The 18,805-nt window shown below is 38.9% G+C and overlaps 1 protein-coding gene across 2 annotated transcripts in view; it reads right to left on the bottom strand.

The window, feature by feature from the left end:
- Positions 1–7,448, bottom strand: part of dis3l2 (DIS3 like 3'-5' exoribonuclease 2) — a 58,497-nt gene extending 51,049 nt beyond the window's left edge. For both annotated transcript variants that reach the window (XM_081373387.1, XM_081373388.1), the window contains exons 1-5: positions 7,315–7,448; positions 5,174–5,836; positions 3,830–3,966; positions 1,982–2,035; positions 1,655–1,756 (exon numbers count right to left, since the gene is read on the bottom strand). In XM_081373387.1, coding sequence (XP_081229513.1) covers positions 1,655–1,756; positions 1,982–2,035; positions 3,830–3,966; positions 5,174–5,831 — 951 coding nt within the window. In that variant the 5' untranslated portion in view covers positions 5,832–5,836; positions 7,315–7,448. The remainder of the gene's footprint in view (positions 1–1,654; positions 1,757–1,981; positions 2,036–3,829; positions 3,967–5,173; positions 5,837–7,314) is intronic.
- Positions 7,449–18,805: the final 11,357 nt, after the last annotated feature.

Here is an 18,805-nt window from a genome sequence, read left to right as displayed (position 1 = left end):
GCTATCAACAATGAGTAATACTGTAGCTATCAACGATGAGATCCCATTGATGCTCCGCAAGCTATTTTTGACCCATGGCTCATGTAGTAGAATGCAACCATGAAGATGTCAGAAAAAATTTCCAAGAACAGCTGAGATTTATTTGGAATTTATCAGATTCACTTCAGGTGAAAACAGGTGTGTACTATTTCAAGAGCTTGATGATTTGTTAATTCTGAACACATCCACATATCCTATTTTAAAGGGGTGTGCACACTCATGCAGTAAGGTTATTTGAAGTTTTTTATTTTTCTGAAATATGTCCCTTTGGTTTTCTGTGGCACTGCATGGGTTGTAATTTTTAGATTAAAAGTGCAAAAAAAATTTACATCACAAAAACAGCTGTTTTAACAGGGGTGTGAAGACTTTTTATCCACTGTATACACACATACTCTGTGTGTGTGTGTGTGTGTGTGTGTGTGTGTGTGTGTGTGTGTGTGTGTGTGTGTGTGTGTGTGTTACAGCTAACATAATTTCACTAATCATATCATCAGCACATGGGAAAGTGTAAACAAGTACTAGGTGAAATCACTCGATCATTCCGATTGGATTATAAGAGAAAACGGATTGCTATAAAAAGGAGGGAAGAGGTGCTTCCAATCATTGTGTTCAAGTGGTAGCAATGGTTACCTCTAGGGAAAGATGTGGAAATACATTTACAGCATCATCAATAACTTCAAGGACCTAGAGGTTCAACTGCAGTGAAGAAGGCTTCAGGACGCCCCAGAGTGTCCAGCAAGAAGCCACTTCTCTCCAAGAAAAAGATCAAGAACGGACTGAAATTCTGCAGGAAGTACAAGGATTGGACAGCAGAAGACTGGTGCAAAGTTATTTTCTCTGATGAAGCACCCTTCTGACTGTTTGGGACATCTGGAAAATCGATTGTCTGGAGAAGAAAAGGTGAACGCTACCATGAGTCCTGTGTCGTGCCAACAGCGAATCATCATGAGACCATCCATGGGTGGGGTTGCTTTTCATCCAAGGGAGTGGGCTCTCACACAATTCTGCCCCAAAACACTAACTTGAATAAAGAATGGTATCAAAACTTCCTACAAGAGCAACTTGTCCCAACGATCCAGAAGCAATCCTGGTGATGATCTGTGCATTTTCAGCATGATGGAGCACCATGTCACAAGGCAAGAGTGATAATGAAGTGGCTCGGAGAACATTACATTGAAATTTTCGATCGGTGGCCAGGCAACTCCCCGGATCTTAATCCCATAGAGAACCTGTGGTCAATCCTCAAAAGGCGAGAAGGAAAAGCAGAAGCCCACAAATTGTGATCAACTCCAAGCACTAATAAGGCAAGAATAGATCGCCATCTGTCAGGATTTGGCCCAGAAGCTGATATCCAGCATGCCATAGTGAATTGCAGAGGTTTTGAAGAAGAAGGGTCAACGCTGTAAATATTGACTTTGACTCTTTGAATATATTGAATGTTTTTGCCAATAAAAGCCTTTAAAACTTATAAAAATGCTTATTGTTTTCAGTATACCATAGAAACATGCGAAAAAATAATCTACAAATACTGAAGCAGCAAACTTTGCAAAACACAAAATTGATCTCACTACCAATACAGAACTGTATTTATGATATGTAAATTTTGATAAAGTACCTTCCACTGTTCAGGGGGGAGAACTTTCACCACAACAACATCTCCATTGAGAGCCCTGTTACGAGCTGCAATTCCATCCAGAAATATATCGGCTGACCCGTCCTGCAGAAAAAAATTCAACTTTACAATTGCAACTTACATCACAGAAGAGAGTTACACGTTATCAGAATTAGGACAATGACAAAGCAACAACTACTACTATTCAATAAGATTTGGTCAGTTACTTTTGAATGAGAATCATGTTTATTCCAGCAACCATTCAATAGTATGCTCAACTTCAGGTTATACTGTAAATGTAGTATGTGTAAAGGTGAAAAAAATACTCACAGGAGATGGGACAAAAGCTTCCTTGTACTTCTTAGGGTTTATCCTCAGTGCTCCCTTAAAGAGAATGACATTTAAATATTTTAAATATGATGAATGTTTAAATAGTTTTCCATTTTGAGATTTCACTCTATAAGAATACATAATAAGCCCATGTACAATAAGTCCACTTGTTATTTTAATATTTAATTATTTAAAAGACGTAAAACACGAAAGAAGCCCTACCAATATTACATTTATTATTTTCCTCTTCCGGACCCCCTGGGAGTCAGCTCCCTGCCCAAATGGAGTGAACTGTCTCTCAAAATTATTCAGCCGTGGAGAGCCATCCACGGAGTGTCAAAATGGGTGCTGGACACGGTGACAGGAGACGGCCGTTCAATATGCTAAATTTGAAACAAATCCTCTCGAAAATACGACCAGGGGATTGGTTTTTCTTAGAGGAAAGATACGTACTTTCATATCCATATAGCCCCCCCATCACAGACTGTTTTTGAGATTCGCGTTTGAAGGGGTGGCCTACCAGTATACAGTCCTACCATCCGGACTGTCTCTGGCACCACGCACTTTTACAACTGGTGCTCAGCCCGGAGTCAAGGCCCTACTTCATGTGAAGTACTGCTGGTTCTTTCCTTTCAACAAGAGCTACTGGACGCGGGTCGCACCCCCTCCACGCTTAAAAACTATGTGGCGGCCATAGCAGCATTCCACGCTCCTGTGGCCGGCCAATCGCTCTCTACTCCGTTCAGAGCACAAGTAATTTCTGCACGAGCAACAACTACACGTGCTCTGCCCTAAGAGTATATATACACAGAGCGCTCCGCCCAGTTTAGGCAGTAGGAGCAGCTCTTTGTATGCTTCGGTGGCCACACCAAAGGGCTCCTGGTCATGAAGCAAAGATTGTCCCGCTGGATAGTGGACGCCATTTCTTTGGCCTACGCTTCAGCGTCAGAGCACACTCCAAATTTACCAGATTTTACAACTTGGAAGTCCCTGCACTGCAGGCACAAATCCTCTCTGTGAGTTGACCTCTGAACAAGCTCGACCCACCATTACTTCTCTGGAGGCTCCGACCACAGTCCGAGCCCCTTCTCATCGGGCGCAATTCTGCCCTCTCTTAGTCCTACTGCCCTTATCCAAGTGTCCTAGGCTAGGGCCGTAGAACACTGCTTGAACATAGCACGGCGTGATTGGACTGGTTCCCCATAGCATATAGCAACACAATGCAAGTGAACGTTTTGAAAGGGAATGTCTCGGTTACTAATGTAACCTCGGTTCCCGGAGATAACAGGAACGAGTATTGTGTAGACAGCCGTGCTATGATGCACACGACTTGGCGTTAGTCGCTTCAGTCGAATTAACCTGAAATCCTATGGTGAAATGAGCTGCTTATATAGGCAGATGCGCTCGATTCGGCGGGATGCGCCCCGATTGGCTCGCGCAGATGCGCTGCTTTGCCATAGGTTCGTGCAGTTCCCACTGCTCAGCCAATAAGCATGCGTGCAGATCTCTGCACTGTTATGGCTGTGCAGTAGCACTGCGTTATTGAATAAAAGGCTTTAATAAATCGGAGAAAAAGGAGATTTCCCCATAGCGTCCGGCGATGCAATTTTTGTTCCCGTTATCTCAGGGAATCGCGGTTACGTTAGTAACAGAGGTGTTTTTCCTCTGTACAGATGAAAATGTTAACAAAATGATTCCAGTTCACACACATCCGTGGAAACGACTAAAAACGTTGGCATTATGCATGCCAGACAGGAAATTGGCAATGTCACTTTGTAAAAATAAACTACACGCATGCAATAAAAATTTAACTACACAGACGTATAAGTTTGCATGTATTAAATTCACCTGAATGAGTTCTCCTCTCTTTAGGCCTGCAGACACATCCTCTGTGAACATGTACTCCTCGAACAGTAGCTTCCGGGAGCCTCTACAATCTTTAGTGTTTTTATCTTTGTCCTTTTGATGTAAACTTTCTTTTGGTGCTGTGAAAAGAAAGATGAAATTGTAGCTCACGTGCAAAAAAAAAAAAATTACTATGAGGTTTATTTAGATTGGGAATGAAACTAAATCTGGTCATGTAGGTCACATGATGTTTTTTTTAAGACACCATGGATTTTTTTGACTTGTTCCACATCTATTAGATTTGAAGCCATGTGTTCATGTGTAGCTTCAAAAGATGTAATTTTGAAATGCGTATCCTATTTAGTAAACTAATCTGTATAGTAAAATATCTTTACATATATAGGATACGCATTTGAAAATGTCTCTCTTTTAACAGATAAAAAATACTGATGAATAACACACAAGAGAAAGCAGAGGAAGAACAGTCTGTTTGTTAAATCTATGTTTTTCAATTTTTTAAAGCTACACATGAACGCATACTTTTACAACAAATTCAGAAAAGACGAAGGCACCCTCACACACATTGACTGGGTAAAGTTACTCCACGATTTGCATCTCAAATTCAGTCTATTATAAAAGTTTATGATCACATGCGCAGTGATCTTGCATGACAATGAATCAGAGAGAAATGTCAGACAGAGCAGTTTAATTTGACACCCCTCTTCCATTTTCAATGGTGAGTTTGACAGATCTTCAACAAAAGAGGGCCACAGCTGGGTATGATAGATCTGACCAAAAAAGTTTTTAGTCAAGTTTTAATGGCGCCTTAAAGGCTTATTGGCCATTAAACCCTTTGGTATGTCGCACCCCAACCACCTATTTCAACATTAACACTAAAGTCAAGTGATTTCAAGTGTCTTTAAAAGCCAAAAATGTAATTTCTGTTATTTACTAACCCTCATGTTATTCCAAACCTGTATGCATTTCTTTTTTTCAACAGAACACAAAAGAAGACACTTCGGAAAATGTCGGTTTGGACAATGGGGACCAATGACTTCCATTGTATGGACAAAAAAAACCAAGACATTTCTCAGAATATCTCCTTTTATGTTTCATAGAAGGGAAAAAAAAGAACAGTTTTGGAACAACATGAAGGTGAGTAAAACAGAATTTTCATTTTGGATTAACCCTTAATCCAAAAAAAAAAAAAAATTATTCTTTGATTTTGGACAAACTATAAAGTCAACATGAAACAGCATTGACACACTAAGTCAAATAAATGAAATGCATTTATGGCTTTAAATAAGGCTTGGTTTTGAGAGACTGGCTCTTCACTTCACTAAATACCTTGAGGAGCTTTGACGTTTTTATTTGGTGATTTCCCAGCAACAATGGCATCAACTTCAGGACCACATGATGCCCCCATGTCTTTTTTCTCCAAATTTCTTTTTGATCTCCTCTTCTTTGATTTTTTCTTTGCTTTTTCCTCCCCACATGAACCGCTCAACTGTTGAGTGTCACATTCCTCAGATCCCACTAGACTTGTGCTCCCTTTGATGTCTTTTTCACATCTCTCCAGTTGCTGTTTTGAGGGTACCTTTCTGGGTGCAGCAGCCTTATGTGACTCGGTTGTGGCGTGCTTTTCCAGCATGCCAGGCTTCATGTCCTGGTCATCAGCGCACGCTGCCTGATGGATTTTTTTGTCTGTGTGCAAATAGTTGGAAGTGTCAGCTATCTGTCTACTCTGCTGAGAGGATAAGCTATCACCAGAATAAGATGATTCCGAATTGCCCTTTTTTCTCCTGTTTACATCTTTCACAGATCTGCTAACTGGTGTCCTCATGTTCTCCTCCGCCTGCTGCTTTGCAAACTCTTGCAAGTAAGAACGAAACTTGCCATTCTGATGCTGATTCAGAAGTCTGGCATACGCATCCTTCTGAGATCTGGGGAGATTTTGTGCACCTCTGGGTTTAGTGGGTCTCTTTACTTTAGGAGAAGACGCCATAATCTCTGCAAAGAATTAACATGTCGGTGGTTACATCAGGTTAACAGAACAGCTTTTGTCTTTACATATCAATAATTACCAAATCTAATCAACACTTAACTTACTACGTCTTGTATATTAAAAAAATTAATGACTGACGTGATGTTTCAGAAAAAAAAAAAAAAATAATTATATGCATTTCTACAACTATGGGCACTTTTGGCCCTGTGGACTTAATTTGATGCAGTCCATTAAAACTTTTAATTATTGGAACCAATCAGTTTTTCTTAATGATAACATGCTGTGATGCAAATGACATATAAATTAAGCAATTTTCCATAAGCAAAAGTGGGTAACACTTTATTTTACAGTGCCCTTGTTACAAATGTATAGTAATAACTATAAATTATGCATAAGTACATGCAACTAATCCTAAACCAAACCTAAACCTACAGTAAGTACATGTAGTTAATTAATATTACTCTGTACTACACTGTAATCAGGACACCTTAAAATAAAGTGTAATTGGTCTAAAATGGCGACAAATTGGAATCAAAGTGTTTGATAATGAAGACCTTGAAGTTGGACAAAACAAATGTTTTTAAAGAACTGTTTATAGTTTGAAACTTAACTGCTGTATAAAATGTATAAAATACATTCTTTATTTGGAATGAAATGGAACTCCATTTTGCATTATGTATCCTAAATTCACACGATTATATTATTTTATATTTTAATATTTTCTGAAAATTACAGCTTGAAATTTTGTTTGTGTCTCATATTTCATCTCAGTAATGATCTTTACTAAAAACAGGTTCAAAACATCTTGAAAAACAAACAATGCAAAAAAAAAAAAAAAGTTGTACAATGGACATAAATAACATTTAGCTTACACAATATTCTAATTGTTTTTGTGATTTTCTTTAAATTTGTTATTTCACTATTTGTTTAGATCATCACAGCTTTAAAAACGCAGATTAATAATTCCAATTTACGATTTGAACTTTAGGCCTGTCTGGCATAATTGTATTCAAATCTGTACATAAAAGATTTGAAAAGCAGATACGGGGCATAAAATGAGTAGTTGAAGAAACCCCCTTACATAGCTCATATTTCTCATGTCTTGACAGAACGTTCTGCGTTGACCATAATTATGATATTATAATTTTAGTAACTTTCACCGGCTTTTTGCACATGCTTATAAGCCTGAATCATGCCATGAACTTAATAGTAATGTCATTCACTTAAAAGCTTCCCTTGAAAAAAAAAAAGATCCAGAAAAAATGTACTCATAACTTATTGCGTTTTAAATAATTAAATCTTTTAGTGACGGTTTATTAAAGAAGGGATTTACTGATATCACAGTTTGTGAGGCACGCTATTCCTTTACAACAAGCTAAGCTACTTGACCCTCATATACTCTCAGTATCTTTCAATAAAATACACCTGTGTCCCAATGGACAACTACATAACTAAACATAAACATATATAAATAACAACTCACCGTCAATATCTGCTCTGTCTATATCGGTGGCTAAATTTCACAGGACAGCTCCGAACAACAACACCAACTGCGCATCTCTTCCGGGTAATAAAGGGCTGCCGTTGCATCATGGGAACTGTAGTTTTGTTGCGCACACAGGCTCGAAGTGTCCAATTTAGTCGTAAATCAGAATCATTAAGTGTGAATATTGATGTAAATGTAATTTAACTAGTTTTTATGTAAGTAATTATGTAAAATAAGTAGCCTAATAGTTTTATTTTAATTCAATAATACAACTTAAATAAATAAAAATGATGTGAAAAGTTAGCTTAGAAAACAAGTTCAATAAAAGATGAAATAAATATGAAATCCCTCACACTCCTAAAACTTCCTCCGGCTTATACGGGTCAAGTGACCGAAACATCACCAATAAATATTTATTGTGACGGTGCAAGTTTGAGTAGAGTGCAGGATTTATATTTTTTTCTAATCATTAACCCTAAACAACTTTTTTATTAGTATTATCATTTATGGGTTTGTTTGCTTATATATGCACTTGTTAGTTCGATGAGAAAGTTTCTAAAAAATAATAATCATAATAAAATAAAACAACAACATTTAAGTTAAAGATAGAAAAGGAGCTAATGGCATTAAAGCATTAAAAGGAAATGACACTATTATTTAAATCACCATGACATCATAGCTGGATTATAAAACACAGTGTGACCCGGACCGTTTGCATTAGCCTACTGCGATTTGTCGCTGGGATGGATATGATTTACACACTCATCTGCGGACTGTTCATGGTCAGTCTGTCACTTTACGCAGAACCACTCACCACAGTCCAGAACAAGGTTTGTGGATTTTAATGCACGTTATGTTGGTAAAGAAAGTTGCTGCAAATGCTGTTAATTTTCTTATTTGTTAGAAGATACGCGATATAAAGAGATATAGCCTAAACATTTCCTTTTTTATTTTTATTTTTTGTTCTTTTTTATTTATTGCATAGGATGACAACACAGGTTACATTTAAAGCAAACGAATACCAGCTGTTTCTTCGGTTAAAAGTGTTCTCTTTCACGGAATCTTTCATTTATTTTTAAATTGCAGTCCACAAAAGCTGTCCCGGTAGAGAACAGGAGCACGCGACCAGTGAGGAATGGAACCGAGGACGCGCGAGCTCTGAACAAGTCTCGCGTAGCGAAAGAGCCGCAAGATCTGGACACGAGCGCCAAAGGCGCGAGACAGCTGCCGTCATCAGGAGATCAGTCTAATTCACGCAAAAAACAACCCCCCAAAAATAGAGAAAAACGGAAAAACTGCTTCGGTTTCAAGATGGATAGAATAAGTGATGTAAGTGGAATGGGTTGTAAAAGTGACTGAGGGGCACACGAGCACTAATGGTGCAGAAATTAACAAAATGCAGAATAAAGAATGAACACGAATCAACGAATGAGTTGCTGAGTCAGCGATGTATTGCAACAATGGGGATGTTGTATCATTCCTGAAGAATTAGTCCTACTGGTTAACTGTAATATATTAATAATATGTCATATTGCGTAAATGTTCAAATCATATTTCATTTGGAATTCCAGAAAACAACCAAAACAACCATACACAATATTTTGTGTCTCATCACTGTGGATTAAACTGCTGCTGGAATAAGTGATTTCTGCCCTGTTGAATTTTGGGTTGTTTAGAGACATGTAAAAGGCTTAAAGTTTGTCTAAAGACTACTCCAGAAATGTTACATTGAGAACAAATGAGTTAATGTTAGAAAAACCGAGGCTATAAGAAAATAATATTTTAATACACAGTATTTTTAGTGTCTTTTCTTATTTAACTCATAATGATTTTTATTAATGAATACTTTCTTTTTCTCTCAGAAAAACTGCTGACAGTTTTTACAAAATCATGATTTCAGTCATATTTGTATACTATATTTCTGTATATGTATTCTCTATATGTAACTATGTTTCTCTCCACTTTGCTGTAGAGAATACTATGAGGTCTGTGATGGAGATGATTCTTTTATTAAGATATGGAATTGATTATAATGGAAATACAGAGGACGGGTTATACCCAACATCACTGAAAAAAATGATTTTTGCTGCTTGTTCAAACTGCTTAATTAAAATGAGCTTAAGCAACACAATTGTTTTGTCCTAACTTAATTTGATTGTGTTCAGTCTGCTTAAATATATGTAAAATTTAAGTTTACTTAATCCGTTTGTGTTGGATTACATTAATGATTTGTGTTGCATTAACTGAAACTGGGTGGTGCTTGTTAATTCCCAGCATGCTTTGCATATGGTTGAATTAAGAGAGAATAAATGTTAAAATCAAGTGTTATTTTGTGGGGTTTTTTTGTTTTGTTTTGTTTTTTGTTTTTTTGTTTGAGAAAATGGGAATACTTGATAGTGTGTAATTGTGTTTAATGTTCAATTACATTGGAATTATTAGAACCATTTAAATTACAGTGGGTTACCATTGTGGAGAAGAGTGGAGCATTTTCTTAGGCTGTGGAATGATTCCATTACTTTCATCTGCATTGGCTGAAGAAACATGTAAATATTAGCATTTAAGATGCTACTATGTGCCATTGTTAGTAATTAACAAGCTATGGTCTCAACCGTATGTTACTGGAATAGATGGAATTGTAATGTATGGATGAATGAACACATAAATATAAGAATCTGAATCATGTCAGGAAGCCTTTAAAAATTAACTTTGAGGTTACTTAAATGAGTCGCTTAAAACGACTTCATTCCATGATGTTGAACTTACATGAACAAATTATGTTTGTTTAACGTAACCCAGTTATGTGGAACCTGTTGACATAAAAAAGTTAATTAAAGCCAACATATAATTTTACATATAAATTTACATATAAACATGTAAATTCATACAAAAACATGAACACTTTACACTTTACAATCAAATTATGTGTAACATTTAATTAATTTAACTACACTGGAAAGTTTCCTATAGACATTTCCTGAACATGATGAATGCTGGGATACACTTAACATCAAATACTTGATATATTAGAGATATGCCTTGTCCAAATACCCACACTTGCGGTCTTTGCACTTGACAACTTGTCTGCATGACGTATTTCCTCTGTTTGGCCTAAGTGTTCAACTAGGCGTAAAGACTTCAAGTGTGTGTAGATCTTTTGATTACTCGATGGGACACACTTGTAGTCTTGCAAAAAATGCAAGTGTTTACAGAGCTTTTATTTATTATATTTTCAATACTTTGCATTTTGAAATAAACTTCTACATGTCTGTTCAGTCGCTATGTAATTAACAGAAGACACAAATAAATTTAAAACAGTTGCAAATATTGTACAAAATAGGCCATACCATACTCATCTTTGCACCAATAAAATATGCAACACTGTATGTTTTTACAACCAAATTATGTATCCAATTCATTTAAATTACAGTGTAATGTTCTCGACATCTCGCGATTTCAAGGCACATGAGTTCCCGAACATAATGCATGATGGGATACGCCTCGAATACCGCTCCGAAGCTGTATTCGAGACTGTGTGGGTTTAGTGTGCATTAAGGGCACTGCACTTTGGCATTTTTAAGACATGGAACAGTCTTGCACACTTACTTCCTGTTGCGTGCACTCTCAAGTGGCCAAGACAGCAAATGTGGGTTATTTGACCCCAAAGTTTTGCTCCAACCCTAATTGATCCTTGGAAGGCAGCATATCTGAAGGATGCACTTAGTGTATCCCTCGCGTCCTTCAATCACCCATTTCATCCAAAATGAAGTTTTATTAATATTTCCATGCCGTGACCGTGGGGACAGGAACATGTGTGACGCAGCCACTCACACCGTCTCATAGCATTCAATGCTGAGGAGGAGTCTAGCCAGAGGCCTCAGAAGGACTGAAGGACCGTTTTAGCATTTAATGCCCCTGGCTGTAGTCGTAACTTCATTTTAACTAGTCAAATTTCAACTTACTTGACTTGTCTTAATTGGATTTAAGACAACGTGATTATGTCTAGTCATAATATGCATTGAAGATATCTACAATGTTAATTTGACTAGTACATTTGAGATATCTACAATGCTATTTTGACTAGTCATATTCTTCCATTGACTTCCACTGGAAAATAATTTCTGAAATCTACAAATGAGTTTTGACTAGTAGAAACTGTAATTAAAGATATCTGTAACTTATTTTGTACTTGGCATAATTATAACTAGAGATAGGCCTATCTCAAATTACAATTTTACTAGTGATAATTCAATTAGAGATATCCTCAATTGAATTACCACTAGTAAACATTATAATTTGAGATATTGTTCACTGGTGTTTGATTAGTCATAAAAAAAAACAAAAAACAAAACAAAAAAAAAAACTTATTTATTGAACGAATGAAATAGCGAATCACTTGGTTGGTCCGTTTTGCAACATGATTCAATTAAAGTCACAGCACTACATACATGGCATGCTGGATAACTTTTCCATAAATTAATGCATCCAGATATTATTTAATAATTCCTGAAGTAATTCATCCAGTAGCTTCCACTTTTAGACATACACTTCCCTAAGCACTTCCCCTCGGCGGAATTCCCACCACCATTTTGAAGTGCGTTCAACTTCGTCAAGTGGACGAAGGAAGTTTTGGACAGACTCTCGACCCCTCGGTTTTGATCGTGAGAATGAGTCTATATACTCAACATGTACAATTCAGACAGTTCCATAGACAACAATGCAACATGATTGTGAAGTCATAGCAGATCGTGCCTAATTTACCCCCACCCCACACAGCTCTAGTGTTTGATATTGGCATTATTTTGACATTTAACCATATTTAATACTTGCAGCTACCCTAAGCTTACTGTTTTTTAACACAGTTATAGTATATTGTATTGTTATCGTTTTAGTTTGGGTGTTTTTCTATATTGAATAATATAAATATAATATTTAGTAAATATTGTATTCAGGGCTTGACATTAACTTTTTTGCTCACTAGCCAATGTGGCTAGTGGTTTTCCAAAGTTACTAGCCACACAGTATTTTTACTAGCCACATTTTTGTTGTTGTGAAATTACCTGATAAAAGTTGACTATGGCGTGCTAAAATTTACTTGAATTTACAACCCTTTTAAATGTAAAACCACTGTACACACCCAAATCAAGACTGCATAAATATATAACAATACAGCTGTCATTATCATTAGCTCTGATAAGGTTGTGTGTAAAGCTCCTTTTTTTAAATAAAACCATGTATTATGTATTATATGTCGCCACATAGCTCCACTGGCATACGACTAACTCCAGCAGAGCAGCTAGCTGTCTCTTCGTTTCTGTGTTGTCGGTCACTAGCGCGCAAGGCAACACTGTGTGCATGTACTCATTGGGGCTGTCAAAATTGCTCAAAAATGACGTTCGAATATTCCCTCTAAAAAAAAACTAAAAAAAAACCACATTAGTCGGCAATAGGCTAAACACATAGCCTATTGCCTATTCGAACTATTCGAACATCTGGTTGCGCATTTTGTCAATGACGCGCGCTTACGTCAATAACAGGACAAATTAATAGAAAGAGACATAACTACTTGTATAGGTAGTTTATTTAAGTTTAAACATATTTGACAACGTATTACCTACACAAAAAAAAAGTAAATCAACTTTCTCTCGCTCGCCCTCACCCTGCTGCGTTCACGCCGGACACGAATAGCGCGTCAGGCGCGAGTGATTTCAATGTAAAGACGCGTTTATGCGCGTCTGGAGGTCTTGCGGCGCGAATGAGGCGTCAAGCTCTCTGCACAAACGGTTTAAAGGAACAACAACAATAAGCAAATGTTGAGTGCTGATCAAGAGTTTTGTGCAAGCAATTTAAGGTCGCGACTTAGGCTATATAGCAGGCTTCATTCAGTGATTGAAACAAATATTATTACGGTTAATTACCGGAAGTTTTACAGTATATACCTACATTGAACGCTCCGAGCGAGCTGTGCTGTGGTAAACGGAACTTTTCCTTGACATGAAACGGTAAATAATCAAACCAGTGGAAGCCTGTAGTGCATGAAACTGCTGTATCTAACCTACCTTATTTGTGCAATATCTATTCAGTCAGTACAGTAGCCTACACTTAAAAAATGTTTCTGTTTAATGTGTCAACGCTTCTTCCTGTTACCTGTCCCTGATCCCTCAGGCAGCGCGCCCACTCGCAAAGCAGACAGCCGCGCCTCTGCTACCACGGGCGTTTTTCCACATTCGAATATTCATTTTCACCTTTGAAATTCTGTTTTTTAAAACTATTCGAATTTAGAATATTCGTTGACAGCCCTAATACTCATGGGAGTTGTAGTGTCGTAGACGTAGTGTCACACTTATTTCAGATGCCTTTTGAAAAGACTACAATTATTCAACCCGCCAAAGTGGCCAGTTGGAGTGACTATGTTACCCGCCACGAGCAAAATCCACCCGCATTTGGCGGGTTGGCGGGTGTTAATGTCAAGCCCTGATTGTATTCATAATTAATATTTGTTTATATGTAATGTTTTAACAGCCCAAGCATACATACAGGCCTATAGAATGGTGCGTAAAACAAATTCATAAGAAAGAAAACTGTAATATAGCTGCAAGCAGCAATGACGGGCCCAAGCCCCGGCACCACCGCACCCCCGGAGGCTTTAGGGAGACTGTGCACAACAGGCAATATGCATTTAAACTGGGTGAATGTAAAAGGATTATTTCAATATATGAGACTCTTCCTGTTACCCAGGAAGTTTTACTTTCTGAACCTGGACTTACCTCTGCCATTTTTATAGCATCAAATAACTAACAAAAAACAAACTTATTTTAATAAATTTATGCCCTGTTGTCATAAATTTAACCGCTCGCCATGGCAACAGCGTTTGAGATATCCAATATCCCTTCACAATTTAGCATCTTCATTGTCTTGGTATCATGTTCAAAAAGTTTGGTGTGAATCATATTAACCCGCTAGGAGTAGTAGTTAAAAAATCAGAGCCTGATAAAAAAACAAAAAAACACACACATTCAAACCAAAATAGCCGATTCCTGTTGATCAGAGCTAATGACTGTAAATTAGAAAGTTGTCCGGCTTGATGAGAAAAATATACGTAGCCTACTGAGGTTTTTGTCATTTTAAGTAGTTTTTATCAAACTGAGTTCAAGTGTTCGTTTTTAAAATAAGTTTGTTTTTTGTTAGTTATTTGATGCTATAAAAATGGCAGAGGTAAGTCCAGGTTCAGAAAGTAAAACTCCTCCTCAGTATTTTGTTCCAGTCACCTGGATTTGCTAATTAGCACAGTTTTTCAGTCAGGAGATTTAATTACACTGAAAAAAACTGATTCGTTGAATTTAATACATTTTTTTATCGTAAGTGGTTGCACACAATTGATTTTAGCTACATTTAAACAAATGCATTAAGTTGAACTTAATTTTAGTTCAACTTAATGCATTTAAAATCAATTGTGTGCAATCACTTACAATAATTTTTTTAAATTAAATTCAACGAATCATTTTTTTCAGTGTAGTAAAATTACAAAGTAGTTACTGAGGTCACTGAGACTTTTTCCAGGATCTTCAGGAGGAGATTGAAGCTTTAACTTTAATTTCTACATTATATAATTATAATGCGTTAAGAGCTCGCTCAAGTACTGCGGAGCTAAACCATTTAGTGCTTTGTAAGTGATCAGCAATATTTTAAAATTGATGCGATGTTTAATAGGCAGCCAGTGCAGTTTTGACAGAACCAGGCTAATATGGTCATACTTCCTGGTTCTGGTAAGAACTCGAGCTGCTGCGTTTTGGACCAGCTGTAGTTTGTTTATTAAGCGTGCAGGACAACCACCCAGTAGAGCATTACAATAATCTAGCCTTGAGGTCATGAACGCATGAACTAATTGTTCCGCATTTGTCAATGAGAGCATATTTTTAAGATGGAAAAATGCGGTTTTACAGATACTAGACACGTGACTTTCAAATGAAAGATTGGTATCAAAGAGTACACCCAGGCTCCTAACCGACGACGAAGACTTGACAGAGCAGCCATCAAGTGTTAGACAGTATTCTAGGTTATTACGTGAAGAAGTTTTTTGTCCAATAATTAGAATCTCTGTTTTTTTCAGATAGTAGGAAATTACGAGTCATCCAATTTTTTATATCAGCTATGCATTCCGTTAATTTTTTGAATTGGTAAGTTTCGTTAGGTTTTGAAGAAATATACAGCTGAGTATCGTCGGCACAACAGTGAAAGCTAATGCCATGTTTCCTAATGATATCTCCTAATGGTAGCATGTACAGAGTGAACAGCAACGGTCCTAGTACTGAGCCTTGAGGTATGCCATACTGAACTTGTGATCGATGAGACATCTCTTCATTTACTGCTACAAACTGATAACGGTCAGATAAGTATGATTTAAACCATGCTAGTGCAATTCCACTAATGCCAACATAATTTCGAGTCTATTTAAAAGAATGTTGTGGTCGATAATGTCAAATGCAGCACTAAGATCGAGTAACACTAATAGAGAGACACAACCACGATCGGATGATAAGAGCAAATCATTTGTGACTCTAACGAGAGCAGTCTCGGTACTATGGTACGGTCTAAATCCTGACTGGAAATCTTTGCAGATATAATTTCTTTCAAGAAAGGAACACAGTTGTGAAGACACTGCTTTTTCTAATATCTTTGACAGAAAAGGTAGATTCGAGATCGGCCTGTAATTGACTAATTCTGTAGGATCAAGTTGCGTTTTTTTAACAAGCGGTTTAATCATAGCCAGCTTAAAGGTTTTTGGTACGTATCCTAGAGACAAAGATGAATTAATGATATTAAGAAGAGGATCTATGACCTCTGGAAGTATTTCTTTCAGTAGCTTAGTCGGTATAGGGTCTAACAGTTCCAGTTCCTGAGCCGCCGCCGAGCCTGTTCACGTCACGCCTGCCGAGCCTGGGTCTTCGGACAAGATGGCCGCCGCCGAGAGTGTTCACGTCACGTCTGCCGAGCCTGTGTCTTCCGACAAGATGGTCGCTGCCGAGCCTGTTCACGTCACGCCTGCCGGGCCAGTGTCTTCGGACAAGATGGCCGCCGCCGAGCCTGTTCACGTCACGCCTGCCGAGCCTGGATCTTCGGACAAGATGGGCGCCGCCGAGAGTGTTCACGTCACGTCTGCCGGGCCTGTGTCTTCGGACAAGATGGCCGCCACAGAGACTGTTCACGTCACGTCTGCCGAGCCTGTGTCTTCGGACAAGATGGCCGCCGCCGAGCCGGTGGTGCCTGTTCCTGAGCCTGAGCCGGTGGTGTCTGTTCCTGAGCCTGAGCCGGTGGTATCTGTTCCTGTTCCTGAGCCGGTGGTGTCAGTTCCTGAGCCGGTGGTGTCTGTTCCTGAGCCTGAGCCGGTGGTGTCTGTTCCTGAGCCTGAGCCGGTGGTGTCTGTTCCTGTTCCTGAGCCGGTGGTGTCTGTTCCTGTTTCTGAGCCGGTGGTGTCTGTTCCTGTTCCTGAGCCGGTGGTGTCAGTTCCTGAGCCAGTGGTGTCAGTTCCTGAGCCGGTGGTGTCTGTTCCAGTTCCTGAGCCGGTGGTGCCTGTTCCAGTTCCTGAGCCGGTGGTGTCTGTTCCAGTTCCTGAGCCGGTAGTGTCTGTTCCAGCGTCGTGGCCGCCCGAGGGGTCGTCTCCGCCGTGGCGGCCCGAGGGGTCGTCTCCGCCGTGGCCACCCGAGGGGTCGTCTCCGCCGTGGCGGCCCGAGGGGTCGTCGCCGCCGTGGCCACCCGAGGGGTCGTCTCCGCACTGGCCGCCCGATGGACTACCTGTTCCACCCTGGCCACCTGAAGGGTCGTCTCCGCCCAGACCGCCCGAGGGACTATCTGTTCCGCCCTGGTCGCCTGAAGGGTCGTCTCCGCTCAGGCCACCCGATGAACTGTCATCCCCTGTGTCCATTCCCTCCCATGGTCCTGGCCCTCTGTCCCTCCCCCTGATCCCCCACAGTTCCACCTCTCTCCTGGACTTTTGTCGAGTTTTGTTTGCTGTCGTGGAGCGTCTGGTAGCCGCTCCGTAGAGGGGGGGTTATGTCACAGTGTCATTCATTTCCACTGGGTGTCCACTAGAGGTCCCTTCCTTTCTGTCTCCATTCATCCTGGAACCACATTTCCCATAATCCTTGTTTGTTCCCATCACTTGTGATTACACCCAGCTGTTCCCATTTATGTTGTTAGTGTCTGTGCTTAAATACCCTGTTTGTGTTAGTTCATGTTACGGAGTCATTATTGTATGTCACTCGTCTACACTAAGGTCTGTTTCTAGTCTGTTCTCGTTTTTGTTCTTGCTTGTTTTGTTTTATTGTTATTCTGACGGATTAAATGGTTTTCGACACTGGCATGGACGACTACGATTCTGATTATTATAATTTAGACGCTTGCATGGATGACGATGATTTGGACTGCCCTGAGTACTGTGTTGCTGCATTTGGATCCACCCATTTCTCCGCTAGCAATCATGACATTAACGAGTTTAGTAAATTCTTCCTCTTCTATAACAACGAATGAATCAAATTTTCCCTCAGGGAGACTGCAATGCACTGCCTGATGCGATACTGTAGTAGACGGTTGCATAGTTATAATTTTCTCCTTGATATTATCAATCTTATAAGTGAAGAAGTTCATAAAATCATTACTGCTGTGCTGCTTGGAAACTTCGGTGCTTGAAGCTTTCTTTTTCGTTAGTTTAGCCACTGTTTCAAATAAATACCTAGGATTATGTTTATTTTCTTCTAATAGGTTTGAAAAATAAGCAGATCTAGCAGCTTTTAAGGCCTCTCTGTAAGTAATCGAGCTCTCTTTCCATGAAATGCGAAATACCTCTAGTTTTGTTTTCTTCCAGCTGCGCTCCATTTTTCTGGCTGCTCTCTTAATGGCACGAGTGTGCTCGTTGTACCACGGCGTTGGACTATTTTCTTTATTCTTCTTTAAGCGCAACAGAGCAACTGTGTCTAAAGTGCTGGAAAAGAGAGAGTTAAAAGTTTCTGTTGCAATATCGAGTTCTTCTAAGCTATCTGGGATGCTGAGATGGTGAAACTGATCAGGAAGATTATTGATAAAGCAATCTTTAGTGGCAGAAGTGATAGGTTTAACATATTTGAAACACGGAGTCGGCTTTGCAGTCTTGGCTAAAAGAAGTTTACACGAGACTAGATAATGATCTGAGATGTCATCGCTCTGCTGCAGAATTTCAACGGCATCAACATCCATTCCATGTGATAATATTAGATCTAGAGTATGATTACAACAATGAGTAGGTCCTGACACGTGTTGTCTAACTCCATTAGAGTTTACAATGTCTTTAAATGCCAATCCCAATGCATCTTTTTCATTATCGATGTGTATATTAAAATCACCAACAATTAGTAGCCTACTTTATCTGCAGTCAATATTAATTCTTCATTACGCTTCATTAAAGAACATTGTATTGTCATGAATACTATACTATCAAAATACTATCTCTGTTCAGAAA

The sequence above is a fragment of the Scardinius erythrophthalmus genome, assembly GCF_964197995.2.
Source record: "Scardinius erythrophthalmus genome assembly, chromosome: 9".
Taxonomy (NCBI): domain Eukaryota; kingdom Metazoa; phylum Chordata; class Actinopteri; order Cypriniformes; family Leuciscidae; genus Scardinius; species Scardinius erythrophthalmus.
This window is presented reverse-complemented; position numbering and strand designations above follow the sequence as displayed.